The following is a 16299-nucleotide window of genomic DNA, read 5'->3' as shown; positions in this document are numbered from 1 at the left end:
TCTCAGCCACAGTTGTAGACATTCGTCCTCAGCACTAACATATATAAAAGGAACCAGCAGAGATAGAAGGAAAATGGACGAGCACAGTACAGATAAGGAGAGCACGGAAAGCAGAACAGGGGAGAGAGGGCAGTGAAACGAAAAAGGGACAGAAGGAGAGGGAGGAAGAGCAACGAGAGAGAGGCAGCCCACAGGCAAACAGAGAAAGAGTAAGAAAAACAGAGGGAATAACGTCCATTCCACCAGCACATCACACCTTCATCATCGTCTTCGCCGTCTCCAGAGAGAGCATTGGCTAGAAGAAGACGGAGAGCAACACCAGCTTTACCAGCGTTCGTCATTGTCTCCAGAATCAGTGATAACCGGTCATGTGCAGAAGCTGCAGCGCCATCCACCAGCTTCATCTCCGAGCACCAGCTTCGTCCCTGCACCAGGTAAGCTCTTCTCGTCCTCATGCATGCATGCATGAATTCAATTCACCCTGTTACTGTGCATGTTACTGTGCAATATGAATTTTAATTCACCAGTAACAGTAATTGTTCGTGCGGGTCTCCTGCTGGCAGAAAAGAAAAAAGTTTGTGTTTGGCATCGAGGGCCCTCCTTGATTTTTAGGACTGTTCAGTTTTCTTGCAAATTTTGATAATATAAATGTAGTTTGTTGTCTTTAATTGCAATTAAATGTGATGTTTGTTTTTTTTGTTTTTGAGAAAAAAAAAATATATATATATATATATATATATATATATATATATATATATATATTTTTGTGTGTTGCATACGGCCAATACCCTAACATGTTTTTTTTAATATCTTAAAAGAAACAAACATTTGAACTTTAAAAAATATGTTTTCGCATGGATTTCTTAAACACAACAAATAAATTATTTTCTTGCATTTCTGGATTTTACAACATGTTTGTAAAACTCTAAAGGGTATTAGCCAATATTTCAAAAAATACAAAAATCTTATTTTGGGGGGAATTCATTTATTATTCACCATTAATGTTTGGATAAAAAAAATCCCAAAGGGATGAATATTCAAAATATTATTGGGAATAATTTGTTATTATTCACTGTTAATATTTGGATAAAGAAACCCTAAGTGGTAAATATCCAAAATAATTTTCTAGGAATAATAAGTCATCAAACATCCTTGAAAGAAGCCTTGATTATAATCGAGGACATTTCAATTTTACTCCATGGTTTACGAGTCGTGAGAGTATGAAACACTAAGGTAAAAATAAGCTTTTAAAACGCCTTGAATTTCCTTAGATTTCTAATTTTTTTTCCCTTCCTCCTTGTGATTTACGAGTCGCAAAACTCTTGAAATACTAAGGGAAAAATGAGCTTTCGAAGCACATGAAATCTCCTTGGATTTCTATCCAAATAAATTTTATTTCAATCAAACCTAGGAAAATTGATGGGATTAGAAAACACCAACACCATAGCAATTATAGAGCAAACCAAACACCAAGCAGCTTACCTTAGGTAGGGCGTACTAGGGGTGCTAATACCTTCCTTTTACGCAACCAGTCCCTTGCCTTAGAATCTCTGAAAGACTAGTTAGGGTTCCTAGTGACCAAAATACTAGGTGGTGACTCCAAAGAACCAAATCAACAAAACAAACGAAAAAATCGTCATCCGATGCCGCGCGGATTTTTACGTGCAACAGGGTTCATAATCCCCAAGCTACTCATATATTTCCAATGTTTTGGTGGACTTGCATTCTTTTGGAACTTCAATGAATGAAAGGACCCTTGCAGAACTTGGAGGGTTTAAAATTTTAGCATGTTAGCATTTTGTTTTGCTCTACATTGCAAGTTTTAAAATCTATTTAGTATGAACTTAATTATATAAAATTGCCTTGACTCGAAGTCAGCTGAGGAAATCTAAACCATCTTTTTTTCAGCAGTCTTCTTAGATGGCTTTACTGGGTTCTTGATATACATGACGAAGAACACGCAATCATGACGAAGAACACGCAATCATGACGAAGAACACGCGATGAATGAATGCAGCAACCTTCTTCTTCATCATAGTGTGTAATTTTCCGCAAATATTTTACTTCATTTTAATCAATATTGGTTTTGTTTTCATGCATACAGCCAAGTCTCTTTAAAAAAAAAATTAAAATCATATCGTATCTTCATAAAAAAAAAGGGTTTTAGCATGCATTTTGGCTTTAATAACCAGTTTATTAAAGTCACAAGAACTGGCCAATATTTCAAAAATTCCAAAAAAATTATTTTGTTTTCTTTTAATATTTGGGGTTACAACCTTATACGTAAGACGTATTCCGGATATTAAATTATTTTATTGATGTTAGAATAGTTAGGTTTTACCCGATAAGACAAGTATCTCCTTACCGAGGAGAACTTTTTTTAAACCATAGACGGACCAACAACTAGAAAACACAAGAAGACCTTAGATCTTATCAGACAATAAAATAATGCAGCTTACCTTAGGTAGGGCGTATTTGGGGTGCTAATACCTTCCATTTACGCAACCAGTCGCCGTACCCAATCTCTGAGACCAGTTAGGGTTCCTAGTGATCAAAATACTAGATGGCAACTCCCATTCCAATTTTTCCACTAATAAAAGACAAGAATTCCTTGTCTCCACACATTTGCCACATAAAATAGAATTCGAGGGTGGATGTTTTCGCCGCACACGTGCGACAGGTCGTCTCAATATCATGAATAGACTACATGCTTTTTAGATCATTCCCTCTTCGACATGTATCCTTTGTGGGTTATAGGTTGAAACAGATGAACATTTATTCTTTTAGTGTCCTTTATCTACTACACTTTAGGGTGCTATCACGAATATGACCCTTATGGGTTGGCCTTCTTTGACATGACATCATCTACTTTAGTAGGCATACAAGCACTTGAAGAAGAAAAAAAAAGGACTTTACGCATTTACTTACTTGGCTAGTGTGGTAGCGGTTGCTTTTCAAATAGCTTTTCGTGCCGAAAAGCATGCCAATGATGTTTTTTTATTTTTTAAAAATCATTTTTAAGATCAGCACATCAAAACGATCTGAAAAGTACAAACCGAACTCAATTTTAGCAAAAAAAAAAAAAAAAATTCAAAATTTGACGAAACGCAGTTACAAACGCAATGTCAAACACTTACTTAATTGACTAGCCTTTTCTACCTCAACTTACTTCATTTAGTGTGAGAGAAATAATCAAGTTTTTCATAAAATTTATTGATTTCATCAGGGATGTTTGCAAAGACCTTTTTTATTTGGTTCAGTCCCGTTTAGATGGCTTTACTGGGTTCTTGATACACATGATGAAGAACACGTAATCATGACGAAGAACACGCGATGAATGAATGCAGCAACCGTCTTCTTCGTCATAGCGTGTAATTTTCCACAACCACAAACAAGACTAACAGCCACTGTATTATTTTCAGCCGTAGGGAACACGCCGCGCGCGATGACTAGTTCATCTGTCTCTTGTAAAATGTAGCAGTAAAATGCAAGATTTCTTAAGGTGTTCTTCAGCGGTCCCCAGTTCTTGGGGTCAGGGTTTCAATCAATCAACCTGTGGGTTCTATTATTATAGCTTGTTGGCAAATTGGTCTCTCTGTTTTTATTTTTATGCTTTTGATATTATTATGCTTTTAATATTGCCATAGTGAATGCTTTTAAAAAATTTTATTATGAATCGGTTCAAGTTTGACTAAACTAATGTTTCATACCGTCCAGTAACAAATCTAACACTAATCTAACAAATCTTGAAACAAGAATATTTAAAATCCTATATGAATGGAATTGTTGATTTGTAGGATAATTTTGATATCTCCAAGAGCATGATTATTTGCACTTTTGCTATTTGATAACAATATCAAAGAAGGGAGACATGATATATAGCTGAGAAGGATTAGAATGGTGAAGGTTTTGAAAAAAAAAAATGAAAGAAAGAGTGAAATTAATTGAAATCTTGTTTTCATTTAACTATATTATTTAAATTAATTTGAATCTTGATTTTTATTTAAATATATTATTAACAAATAAAAAGACAATGTTGCTAAGTTAGAATTGACACTGGTAGGATTTGAGAATTTCTTGATAAATAACCTCCTCAAGTTTCACCTGACCCACAATCCAGGATTTGCTCCAGATCAACCTTGGATAGGGTTCAAAAACCACAGCGAAAAGTAAAAGGAACGTAACAGAGAGACGGGAGTCATGTGTGTTACCGGCCATTGAATTAATATTGATGTAAAGCAAAAACTTGGGAATTTCCTCGAAGAATCAATGGGACAATAAGCCAAATAAAGAAGACTTTATTACATATGGAAAATCATGTGATGACGACGACCAATTCCATCCAAACCACAGGATCGATAGCGTGGAATTGAATTCCAGTGTCATACAAGTGGGCTGTTTAATACAATTCATGAACGAACACTTTCTCAACTTTTTCATTGTAAAAGACAACAGTAAATTAAATCGATCCGCTACTACAGCAACAACAATCATAAGATCGAGTGTGTTGATTCTTCTTATAGTATAAAGAGCAGCTTGTACAAAGCCAGTGGTATACAATTTAATTCATCAAGTATTTCAAATGCGTTAAGCAGGTTCTCTGCAGTAGTGATAAAGCTGATCTTCATGGTTTTATTACCAGGGTGATGGTTTCATTTGTGTTTGGAGGAAGAGAGAATTGCTCCATTGGAAATAAAAAATTTCCTTTTACCTACCCCTACCGATCCCAACCCCTTGTTAACGAAAGATCGAGCGTGTTGATTCGTCTTGTAGTATAAAGAGCAGCTTGAACAAAGCCAGCCTGTATATTTGTATACAACCAAAATTCCTCTAACTACCCAAACGGCGGCAAACACCTGCAATCTTGGGGGAAAGAAGCCGGCAGTTGTAATTGGGAAGGTATTTCCAATGGAGCAATTCTCTCTTCCACCAAACACAAATGAAACCTGGTAATAAAACCATGAAGATCAGCTTCATCACTACGACAGAGAACCTGCTTAACCCATTTGAAATACTTGATGAATTAAATTGTATACCGCTGGCTTTGTGCACTGGAGGGCTGCTCTTTATAGGAGGAGAGCGCAGAACTGTACCCTACAACCAGCGACGTTGCTTGTTCATCATTTAATTCCACGCTATCGACCATGTGGTTTGGATGGAATTGGTCGTCGTCATCACATGATTTTCCACGCATAATAAAGTCTTCTTTATTTGGCTTATTGTCCCATTGATTCTTCGAGGAAATTCCCAAGTTTTAGCATTACATCATGCATGGTGCCAGCAGAAAGATCATCAATTCAATGGTCGGTAACACAGGGGTCTCGCCCCCCTCTGTTACGTTCCTTTTACTTTTCACTTTGCCTTGGAATGACAATAAGAAAATATCGGAATATCGAGATTTAATCTTGTATTACTAATTTTATTTTTTTTTATTAGATCATAAAATAACTTTCTTAAATTACTTATAAGAACTAGAAATAATTAAGGGTTATTTCTCAAACAAAAGAAAAGGTAGTGGCACCGTAAATACACCATGCCTAGTTTAGAAATTTATTCAAGGATTTATGCATATTCAAGGTTGATAATGCAGTTTAACAAGACAAAATTAAGAATTTGGAGGGTTTATTTTTATCGACTAAACTAATAGAAAGAGTCGAAATCTAGACGGAGGAAATCACAAATAATTATTGAAGTCACAAAACTTAAAAGACAAGTGAAAATCAATGACCCAACCAAAGTCAAGTCAACCGTGAAAACAACCTTTAATCATGTGACTTTTTACCTTTTCGATGGTTTTAATGGGCTTCTCATATGCGCATGAAAAATTGAAATACAACATCTTAGTAACTGTGGAAGATGATATTTTGTAATGTGATCAAATAATTTATTGATATCTAGTTGTTTTGTCTACTGATTTAGAATAAAATTTAAATTTTCACATTACCGAGAATGTTTTTATTGATATTGATGTTAACATTAATAAATTAAATAAATGCTCTGAGAACCAACAAACATACAGAACCAATGCAGAATATTATAATGGAGATGATGATAAGAAAGATGAAATTGAAGAAAACAATCCTGATTAATTTGCACAACACACGAATGTGTAATGATATTATCTTTAGTGTAATGACAATGACAAGCATTTATTATTACATGATAAGGAAACATTTATTTTTTGTAATTTTATTATTTTACACAGAACTGATATTATTATATTGTGTGTGTTGTTGTATTTTTAAGAATTTGCATGATGGATAGATAAAAAATATAGATACAATATGGCCATATATATTGTTTTATACAGATGACATTACCGATATACTATAAAATACCAATACATATAATGATAGATTAAGTCTGTTGGTTTATTTCAGAGAGGTTTGAAATTGTTCACTTCTCAATAACACTATTCATTATATTTATTACATATAGAATCACCGATATATTAAGTCCATCGATATTTTCTGGAAAGCTTTTGAATTGTTCACTTCTCAATAACACAGTTAATTATTGTTCATTGCAGACGGAATTACTAATAGCCCGAAAAGTCATCGGTGATATTTAAGGGGCTCTGAAAATTTTCAATTAAATGTTACAGACAAAAATACCAAGAAAAATGTTAAAAATATTAATATTTAATTATCCATCGGTAAAACTTTCGATAAAAAAAAACCCCAAATAAAGACCAGATTCCCTAATATCATAAAAGACAAGCATTTTCTTCATCTTATCTCTTTCTCTTTTGTAAAATCAAAAATGTTTCTCTCTCTCTTTCTCTCATTCTTAACTCCTTCTCTTTTCTTTTTCTTATTTGTATTTCATCCCTACCGGGTAAGTCATTCTCTTCTCTTTTGTTTTTTCTCTGCTCAGTTTTACTCTTTTTTTTTAATTAACATATTGTGTGAATTTGTTTTTTCCTTCTCTGCTCAACTTCACTCACTACAAAATTAAAGTAAGATTTTTTTTTATGTTTATTTTGCATTATATTTGTTTTTCTTATTTTTTGTTGAATTTTTCTGTTCAATTTTGTTGTTGGAATTGTTTTCATACAAGAATAGTTTTTTTTAATGGAGAGAGTCGTGGTTTCTTCCCATCTTCCAAGGTTCTTCGATAGGGTGATCTTGTATCCCTTTATTTGTTTATCCTGACTATGAAGAATTTAAGAGGTATTTTTAAAGAGGCCTAACAGAACCCGAGGTTTCATTATCACTGGTAGTGCAAACAAAATATCATTACTTACTTATGTTTTACTAATGACCTTATGATCTAGTGTCAAGCAAATAGAACTCGGTCAAGATTGTGAGGAAGGCTTTGGATGATTTTGCAAGGTTGTTTGGTCTTGTTATAAATCCAAAGAAGAGCCCAATCTTTTTATCATGAGTTAATGATGAACTTGGGACCTCTTTACAGGATCTTTTGGGTTTCAGGTTAGGTTCTTTGCCAATAAGATACCTGGTTGTTCTATTGATATCTATTAAACTAACTCACTCTTATTATAAGCTTTTAGTAGAGAGGATTCTCACTAAGATTAAGCTGTGGACCTCAATTTTATTTTATTTTACTTCTGTTAGGCGTCTTTAACTAATCAAATCATTTCTCTTCTCCATCCAGGTTTATTGGTTCTCCATGTTTATTCTCTCTTCCTCTATTATTAAGAGGATTAAGGGTATCTTAGTTCCCTTTCTTTATAAAGGCTTCTCTATCTCCCACTCAGAGGCTAAGATGGCTCGTTTGATATCCCTTAAAAAGGGTGGCCTAAGAATAAGGAGGGCTTAAACTTGGAATGAAACAGTTATTCTCAAGCTAGCAACTACTATCAGATAGATCATTAGTTTGGTCATGATGGGTCCACAATGTTTTGCTCAAAGGCAGATCTTTTAGGCATGTCATGCCTCCTGTAGTGTCTTCTTAGTCATGGAGGAAGGTTCTACTCATCAAAGATTGGTGTAAAAGGAGTTTGTCTTCAATATTGGTAATGAAACTACTACCTCTATATTGTTAGACTGTTGGTTACCAGATGGGTAACAGTTATGTGACCTGGTGTCTTTTAGGGTGCTCTCTTATATTAGGTTGTCTTAAAATGCTAAGGTCTTATACATCATTAAGAGGGATACTTGAGTTTTTTCATTGGGTAGTCTAGAGCTCTAACCTAAATGGGACTCGATTACTTTTAACCCAAGAGTGCCTTACCAAACCATTATATCTGGAACGGTAACTCATTAGGGGAGGTTCTCTATTGACTCGGCATGGAAGGTTCTTAAAGATTCCAGACCCATAGACTCTACACACCATCTTCTCTGGTTTTCAGGTTTCATCCTGATACTCTCTTTTATCATGTTGTTTACCTTTATAGGTCATCTCAATATCATGAATAGACTACATGTTTTTTAGATCATTCCCTCTTCGACATGTATCCTTTGTGGGTTACAGGTTGAAACACATAAACATTTATCCTTTTAGTGTCTTTTCTCTGCTACAGTTTAGGGTGTTATCACGAATATGACCCTTATGGGTTGGCCTTCTTTGACATGACATCATTTACTTTAGTAGGCATCCAAGCACTTGAAGAAGAAGAAAAAAGACTTTACGCATTTACTTACTTGGCTAGCCTTTTCTACCTCAATTTACTTCATTTAATGTGAGAGAAATAATCAAGTTTTTCATAAGATTTATTGATCTCATCAGGATGTTTGCAAAGATTTTTTTTTATTTGGTTCAGTCTCGTTTGATAGAGCTCGAACCAGGTTTCATATCTTAGCTACTTTCATGTTCATTTGGTACCTCTAAAAGTCATGAAATATAATTACTTTTGCTAATTTCGAGATTTTGCTTAGCACAGTTTTATATGTAATCAACTGGTCTACTGACTTATCTATTGTTTATCTTCACAATCTACTTTTGTCCTTTTTTAGTTTTTTTTTAGCTTTTGCTTCTTGTTCTTGTTATTTTTTGTCAAATAGACTAGTGAACAAGCATTTATACTTCTTGAGGTATGCTTCTCGTGCTCTATATAGTTTCTTCCCTTTAATACATTAACTTTTATACGAAAATCAAAAAAAGAATTTTGTTTTGCTATACATTGCAAGTTTTAATGTCTATTTAATATGTATGCTATGATTTTATTTTGATTAAGATGAACTTAATTATATAAAAATGCACGTAATCTAAACTAAATTATAGATCGAAAACAACAGTTATCCAATTAAAAAAACCACTCAAAGATTTGAGCTGAACCATTACACTAATGCAAAATTATTCATCAAAGAAATTTAGAAGTGCATTTTCAAGGAAACCAAAAATAATGGATACATGAACCTTGTTCGGTATACTTCTAGCTAAAACAGGATATCAATCATCGATAACTATCCTCCTCGATTGCATTTTAGCTGTCATATGCAGAGGAAAACTTTATCATCATAACTAGTATTAACATGAATTAGATGACTGTTGATTTCCTGGGTTGGCACTCAAACTTGCAACGCATTGTGCAAATTCTAAAAAGAGAATTTACATAGCCGGAATATCTACCACGTCATGTGCTTCAGGAGAATGGCTTCCCATGGCCTCAACTTATCATATTCCACTTCGAGCAGCTTAGTGATTTGAAGTTTGAGGAAGCCTGAAAGAACCCCCAGCATAAAGCATCTCATAGACAGGCCTTATCCTCATAGTTAGAATAATGCTCAAGATGGAGCCCAGACCGCAGGCACCAGCCAGAACCAAGAAGGTGAGCCTGAAGCAATTTGGACCCAAGCAGGAGATGCTTGAACTGGACAGCAAATTTGGTACCTGCTGCTTTGCTGCCTCGTTATCATATACATAGCCTGCCAGGAGACCCGAGAAAAGGAACGCACCGAGAGGATTTCCTAGTGACATGAAGTTGTAAAATAAACCAAAATGCTTCAAGCCGAAAAGCTCAGAGACAGTCGGTATCATTATCGAGAACTGAACTCCATAGCAGATCCCGAGTAATGCTGTTGCAGCAAAAAGGGTACCATCAATTGCAGAAGCAAACAACAGGTATGTTATGATCATCATTACTTGAGTGCATGTCATCCATATTGTCCGAGGGATTGTTTTTGATCTGCAAGGAATAAATGTCCAGCACATCAAAGTAACACCACAAAAATATTGTAGCCTGTGCAGTCTGTATTCTTTTGGAACCGACACTCAGACAATTACAATGGACTGATAAAGAAATTTGAGGGTGTGCCAAAGACAAAAGCTCATGGAAATATGACAAGTAACATTCATATGACATTTTGGCAGAACATGAGCTATGCTTCTTATGCATATGTTTTCTCCGTCTACGAGCATCAATATCTGGAGCATATAACAGAAGAAAAACCGATGCAACTTAATTCTCAGAGGACGCTCGCAATGTCCAATAGATGGAGTGACAGTATTATTCCTAGAACCAAGCCCCATCATGACACAATTTGAGAATGAAAATCATCTTGGCATCCTTTGATTTGGTTCTTCTGTGTTTTATATTTTGTTTATAAAGTCACTGGCTCTAAGCCAAGACTTGCATGGTTTAGATGATTTGGTTTTTTTAACCTTTTAAATGTAAATCAATTAGGCATCAAAATGCAGAAAACTTCGATGTAATGAACTTAATGATTAGCCAATAAGGAAAGAGTGTAGTAACCTGACAAAATGTTCAGACACAATACCCCCACCAAGACGCCCCACAAAATTGCAAAAGCTGAAGAGCGACAACAAGATGGTAGTATCATGCACGCCTTGTGCAATTCCTATCTGGGCCAGATTATTGAGCACCGTTACCCCAGATCCAACACCCACAAAGTACACAAAGAAAAGAAGCCAGAAATCAGCCTTTATTAGGGCTTCAGTAAATCTGAAATCCTCCCCTCTTTTGGGTCTCCTCTTCTTCTTCACAGCCCCTTCACCCTCAGCTAGAAGCATAGCCACCTCAGATGCCTCAACATTTTCCCGAAAACTTCCGAGGGCTGTTGTTGATGAAGATGATTTCAGCAGTGGTTCGGTTTTGTCTGCGTTGTCTTCTTGTATCACACTGTCTGGAGTCTCAACTGGCTGGTGATGCATCTCTGGTTTACTGACTCTCATGCGGTGAAATGTCATTTTTATGGGTATTGCAAATGGAGCCATGAGAAGGACAACCATTATAACAAGAAAGGTATTAGATACCGGAGCACTGAAATGAAATATGTGATTCAATATGGTGGTTGTTAGGACATATAAGCCGAGTACAATAAGAGCTCCTTGAGTGAAAAGAAAATGGGCGTGTTCTGAAGAGTCTTCACCTGATGCAGGGGTACAAGCTCTTACAAAATACATGACTATGAAACACAGAACAGGAATTCCAAGTGCAAGAAACATCAGAAGCTTAGATGAGGAATTGTGGAGCAGAGTACTATAAATTTCAGTAAATACTGCAGCACTGATTCCACCGTAACCTTTAAGAACACCAGCAACAGTGCCTCTACTAAGAGGAAAGTTTCTCATGTTGGTTACAAGAACAGCTGTGCTCAACCAAGCACTACTATTGGTGGCAACACAGAGAGCAAGGCATAGCTGCAATATCGTAAAGTTAAAACAAAAAATGTGACTTTAGTCCTTTTGCTGGAAAATTTTAAGAATGAGCACAATGAACATGTATGCCACTCAACCAAATAAAAATGATGAAGAATTTGAGAAATTAAACATGCATTAAAGTATCTGAGCACAGGATATTTTCCACAAATCACAAAGTAAACCACATGAAGCAGCAACTATATCCAAATTTGCAGAAAATCTCACTCTTATGCATACAACAACGAAAATAACTTGTGAGTTTCTACAGCATAACAGTGATTCGCCATCCTTTAACACTGTAGTTTATCATATCTGTCATGAGCAATAATATGGAAGCTGATTTTACTAGACAAAAAGGTAGACAACCTTGAACTCAAATGACAAAAGTGCGGGGGGTGGAGTTGCAGCAGATTGTGAGTTCAAATCTAGTATTGAACTCATTTTTTACCATTTTTACATTAGCCATAGAAAGAGGACAGCCTGGTGGTGCTCTTTCAGCAGGAAATGGAATCCTTGCTTGTGCGTACATGCTTGTTTTCAATCAAATAAAGTATGTATGGCCATTCATTGTTTGCATTTTGTCCATGCAAATTCAAGGTTTGCCCTCCTTGAACATTATGCATCCGTGATTACACTTGAAACATTCTTCTCTAACCTTTCCTGAGATGAAGTTTATTGCTTAATGATGCAGTTAATAATTTATACCCAGTAACCATATATCAATGACAAGAAGTGCTTTTAGTATTTCCAGACATGATTGCAGAATTGAAACTCTATCTTTCTCCCATACTGTATGATTATTTTAATGGTGTTATACTTTTCATGGTGCCTGGTTATTTCTTTTCATTTAGTTTCTTTACTGTCCCTCTAAGCTTACCAGGCTATTCATCCTGATTCGGCATAATAGTATTAGATTGCGTGGAGTTCTCTTTAATCGTCCATTTACTTGTAATCAAGTCTCGTTTAAGCTTTCCCCCCGCAAGCTTCACGAACATTTCCTCCCACTTCCAAGAAACCGGAAAAGCCAAATCTATTGGAAATTTACCAGATTATATCCACTAAATTCATCAAAAATTCTCTCCAAAACAACTTTAGAATGTAAAAGCATTCCATTCATTGATCATAAAAAAAAAAATTAAAAAAACATTGCAATACGAATCCAAGATCAGTGTAATTCACATTAATCACATCAATTTGATAGCCCCTAAACCATGTAAACAATGACCACTCTACCTTCAACCTAAACCCACAATCATATGACAGAGAAGATCACAGGAAATAATTCACTAAAATCTTAATTCAATGAAACAGAAAATGGGCGTCAATTATTTTCACAAAAGGTCTTTCTAAACATTAGAAATAAGCAATAGCTCAGAGAACTCACCAGCCAATAAGGCAAGGATTGTACTTTACTGGTAAGAGCAAGCCAAAGAACACCATAACCAAAGAAGCAAGCAAGAGCACCAATCAAGAGAATCACCCAAGGAGGGAACTTGTTGCAAGCAATACCAGGAATGAGTCCAACATTCTCACCAACATCATTAGCAACACCAAGCATGGTAAGCTGGTGCTGGTTAAATCCCAGAACAGATTTTAAAGAATGGGAATAAAGAGGGAAGTTGTAAGCATTCCCTGATGCTATTTGCACCCAAACTGCTGCTCCAAGTCCAACCCATGGCGGCCTCGTCCCAGCTTTCAGGTTCACCATGGTTGGCTGGTGTTGAGGCCGAATAGGGTAGTGGGTTAATTCTCTGTTTTGCTTATGAAGTCAGGAGACAGGGAGAGGGGAGGAGGGGGGTGAAGGGAGAAGGACAAGAGAGTGTCTTAAAGTGGGGTTTGAGTGATTTTGTTTGTACATGTAATGTAATGTAATGACTTGAAATTTGGACAAAGAGCTGTACTACATGACTTTCCTCCATAGCTACTGGAATTTCCTTTTTCGTTTTTTATTATGTTTCCTCTGTAGCAATTTTTGGACAGAACAAAATGAACTGCAGTGTAGTCTTAAGGATGCTGTTAGATTCACGTGCATTAACCCATATAACTGCTAGATTGATTGATATATTTATTAAGATATTTTTTGTTTAAAAATATATTTTTTGTTTTTTAAAAAAATTTAGTGACATAACAAATCAAAACAATATAAAAATATAAAAAAAAAATAATTTTTAAAAAAACATTATTTTAACTGTATTCCCAAATATTTTCTTAATTAAGTGTGTGTATATTATATATATAGCTTAAGAATCACTGTATACATTAATTAAATGGTAATGCATGCAGTTTGTAATGCCACCACAAAAACTTATTTCCATGATTTTATTTGTAATAGTTCAGGTTTTTTTGAGTGGCCACTATAATAGTTGAAGCATGGAAAGATAAAAACCATTGGTAGCACCTGATATTTTCTATATATTGAATTGACTATTTTGGGTAGAAATAAATCGAAAAATATAATAAAAATGGCAAGTTCTATTTCTCAATTTGATTTTTTTATATCAAAATTAAAATTATTTGTAATTAATTATTAAATAAATCATATATATTAAACAGAACAATAATAATATCATTCGATATTATTATAATATTATTATTCAATTGCATATACCACTTAAATTTTTAAAGACATTATTATAATTGAAGAGAGTGTAAATATTATTTCTCACTTCAAATTAGCATACTCTTAAGAATTTATTTTTTTTTTAACAATTTCGTTCGTTCGAGTTTCCAATTCAAAACAACTAAAAGCAAATATGCTTACCATGTGAACAAAACTGTATTTAATTGAGAAAAAATATTTAAAAAATTATATTTAAAATAATTTATAAACAAATTTTTATTATTTTTAAAAAATAAAAAATATATATCTTATTCATTTTCACTATGTTCATTATCTCATCTCAAAACAACAATTAAATATATCACTTGATGCACAAAACTCGTGGGTGAAGAAGGAGCGTGAGCAGCACACGTGACATACTGGGAGTGACACGTGACCAAAGCCGTTACGTGGGTCCTTTCCCACGAGTTTTGTGACTGAGGGAGCATCGTGATTTGTATCTTGTCATCTGGGCCCACTTGGTTTTTTTGTCGTGGGTAGGTCGCCTAGATCCAATATTTGGAGCTAGGGTCGACTAGGTTAGGCATATGTCACCCAAGCCTAAATATTTAGGTGACACGTGTGTGGCGTTAGATTTTATTTAGTTTTGTGTTTTTGTCGGATCAAGCATCCTCTGATCCTCTCCCTTGTAATATTCTTTATAAGCTTTCACAATATCATAATTAATTACTTTTTTGTTGTAATTTAATGATGAGAGTATTATAGTGTTAGTTCTTAGAGCATCTTCAATGGGAGAGCCAAATGAGAAGCTAAAATTTAAAAGATGTCCTTTTAGCTTTTATTTCCTTACTTATACATTCCAACCCAGCAGCCAAATGGGAAGCCAAAATGGCTCTTTAAGTGGAGAAGAGCTATTTCTACATGTAGAAATAGCCAAAAAAAAAAAGTAACTTTGCCCATGGCTATTTTAATAGCCATTGGTCAACAGTATTTTTTTTTTCTTTAAAAGTAAGGAAATAAACTTGTTCTTGTTTTAAAATTTTTTCAAAGCATGATTTTATTTTTAAAAAAAAATTAAAAATTAAAATTTAAAATATTAATGGTTTTTTCAAAGTTTGAATTTAAATTTACTTTTAAAAAATTAAATTTTTAATAGTAACATATAAAATTAAAAATTAAAAATATTCATATAAATAAATTTTTAAGTTTAATTTTAAATTATATCTTTTAACTTTCATTTATTTCATTAAATTTTATATTATTTTTATAAATTAATCATATTAATTATATAATTAATAATATTATAATTATATTATATATAAAATATCTAAATTAGTTACATAATTATATAAAAATAAATTTAACATGAAATATATTAAAATATAAATGGCTTTTCTAAATAGCTTTTTACCATTGGAATGCATATAATAAAAAAAACTATATTTATACTATTCAAAAAAGCCATTTTATCAATTTAGCTTTTTAATTTGGCTTTTTGCATTGGAGATGCTCTTACGTTCCTGAAGTAAGCTTTTTCTATTTAAGCTTTGTTTTTTCTATATATATTTGAATTGACGTTTTTTTTTTACGAAAATCATCTTTTAAATTTTGAATTCAAATTAAGCTGACTCTTTAAAATTATTATAATTGATTTTTGCAATCGAGTAATCAATTTGTGTCAAGATTTTTTTCAATATGAAATGACATATTTTAGTTTTAAAATATTTTAAATTTTGATGAGAGAAAAGGATTATCAAATTCCAATCTTAACCTTATTGATTATTTGATTAAGTAAAAATTAATTAAGTTAGAAATACTATTATTTTTATTAAAGTTCTACTCACCAGAAAAATTATTAATTTTATTTTAGTTAACGTTCTATATTTTTGTTGGAACGATAATTTTGGTTCTCGAACATTGTAGAATGATAAGTTTTGAACATTTTAGAATGATAATTTAAATTCATGCAAACTTGATAAATAATTAATACATTCAAATTATAATAATTATCAAAATTTTATATAAAAACAAATTTGATCAAATTAAACATAATTCATGATATCAAATGTAATTGATATTTCCATGCTAAATTGCATTAAATCAAACATAAATTCATAATAAATTAAAATAATTCAAAAAAATATCAAACTCATCAACTTATTAAAAATTCAATG

General features: G+C 33.5%; 1 protein-coding gene across 2 annotated transcripts in view; it reads right to left on the bottom strand.

Annotated features, from left to right (window-relative positions):
* The window catches only part of LOC118032636 (protein NUCLEAR FUSION DEFECTIVE 4), a 38879-nt gene extending 25404 nt beyond the window's left edge, over positions 1-13475 (bottom strand). The window contains exons 1-3 of one of the 2 annotated variants that reach the window (XM_035037404.2): positions 12950-13449; positions 10658-11565; positions 9259-10090 (exon numbers count right to left, since the gene is read on the bottom strand). In XM_035037404.2, the coding sequence (XP_034893295.1) occupies positions 9601-10090; positions 10658-11565; positions 12950-13273 (1722 nt within the window). In that variant the 5' untranslated portion in view covers positions 13274-13449 and the 3' untranslated portion in view covers positions 9259-9600. Of the gene's footprint in view, positions 1-9258; positions 10091-10657; positions 11566-12949 lie in introns of those variants that run through there. The other variant, XM_035037405.2, reaches the window with a different exon arrangement.
* Positions 13476-16299: the final 2824 nt, after the last annotated feature.

The sequence above is a fragment of the Populus alba genome, chromosome 6, assembly GCF_005239225.2.
Source record: "Populus alba chromosome 6, ASM523922v2, whole genome shotgun sequence".
NCBI lineage: Eukaryota > Viridiplantae > Streptophyta > Magnoliopsida > Malpighiales > Salicaceae > Populus > Populus alba.
Note: the sequence above shows the minus strand (reverse complement) of the source record. Positions and strands in the feature narration are given on the sequence as shown.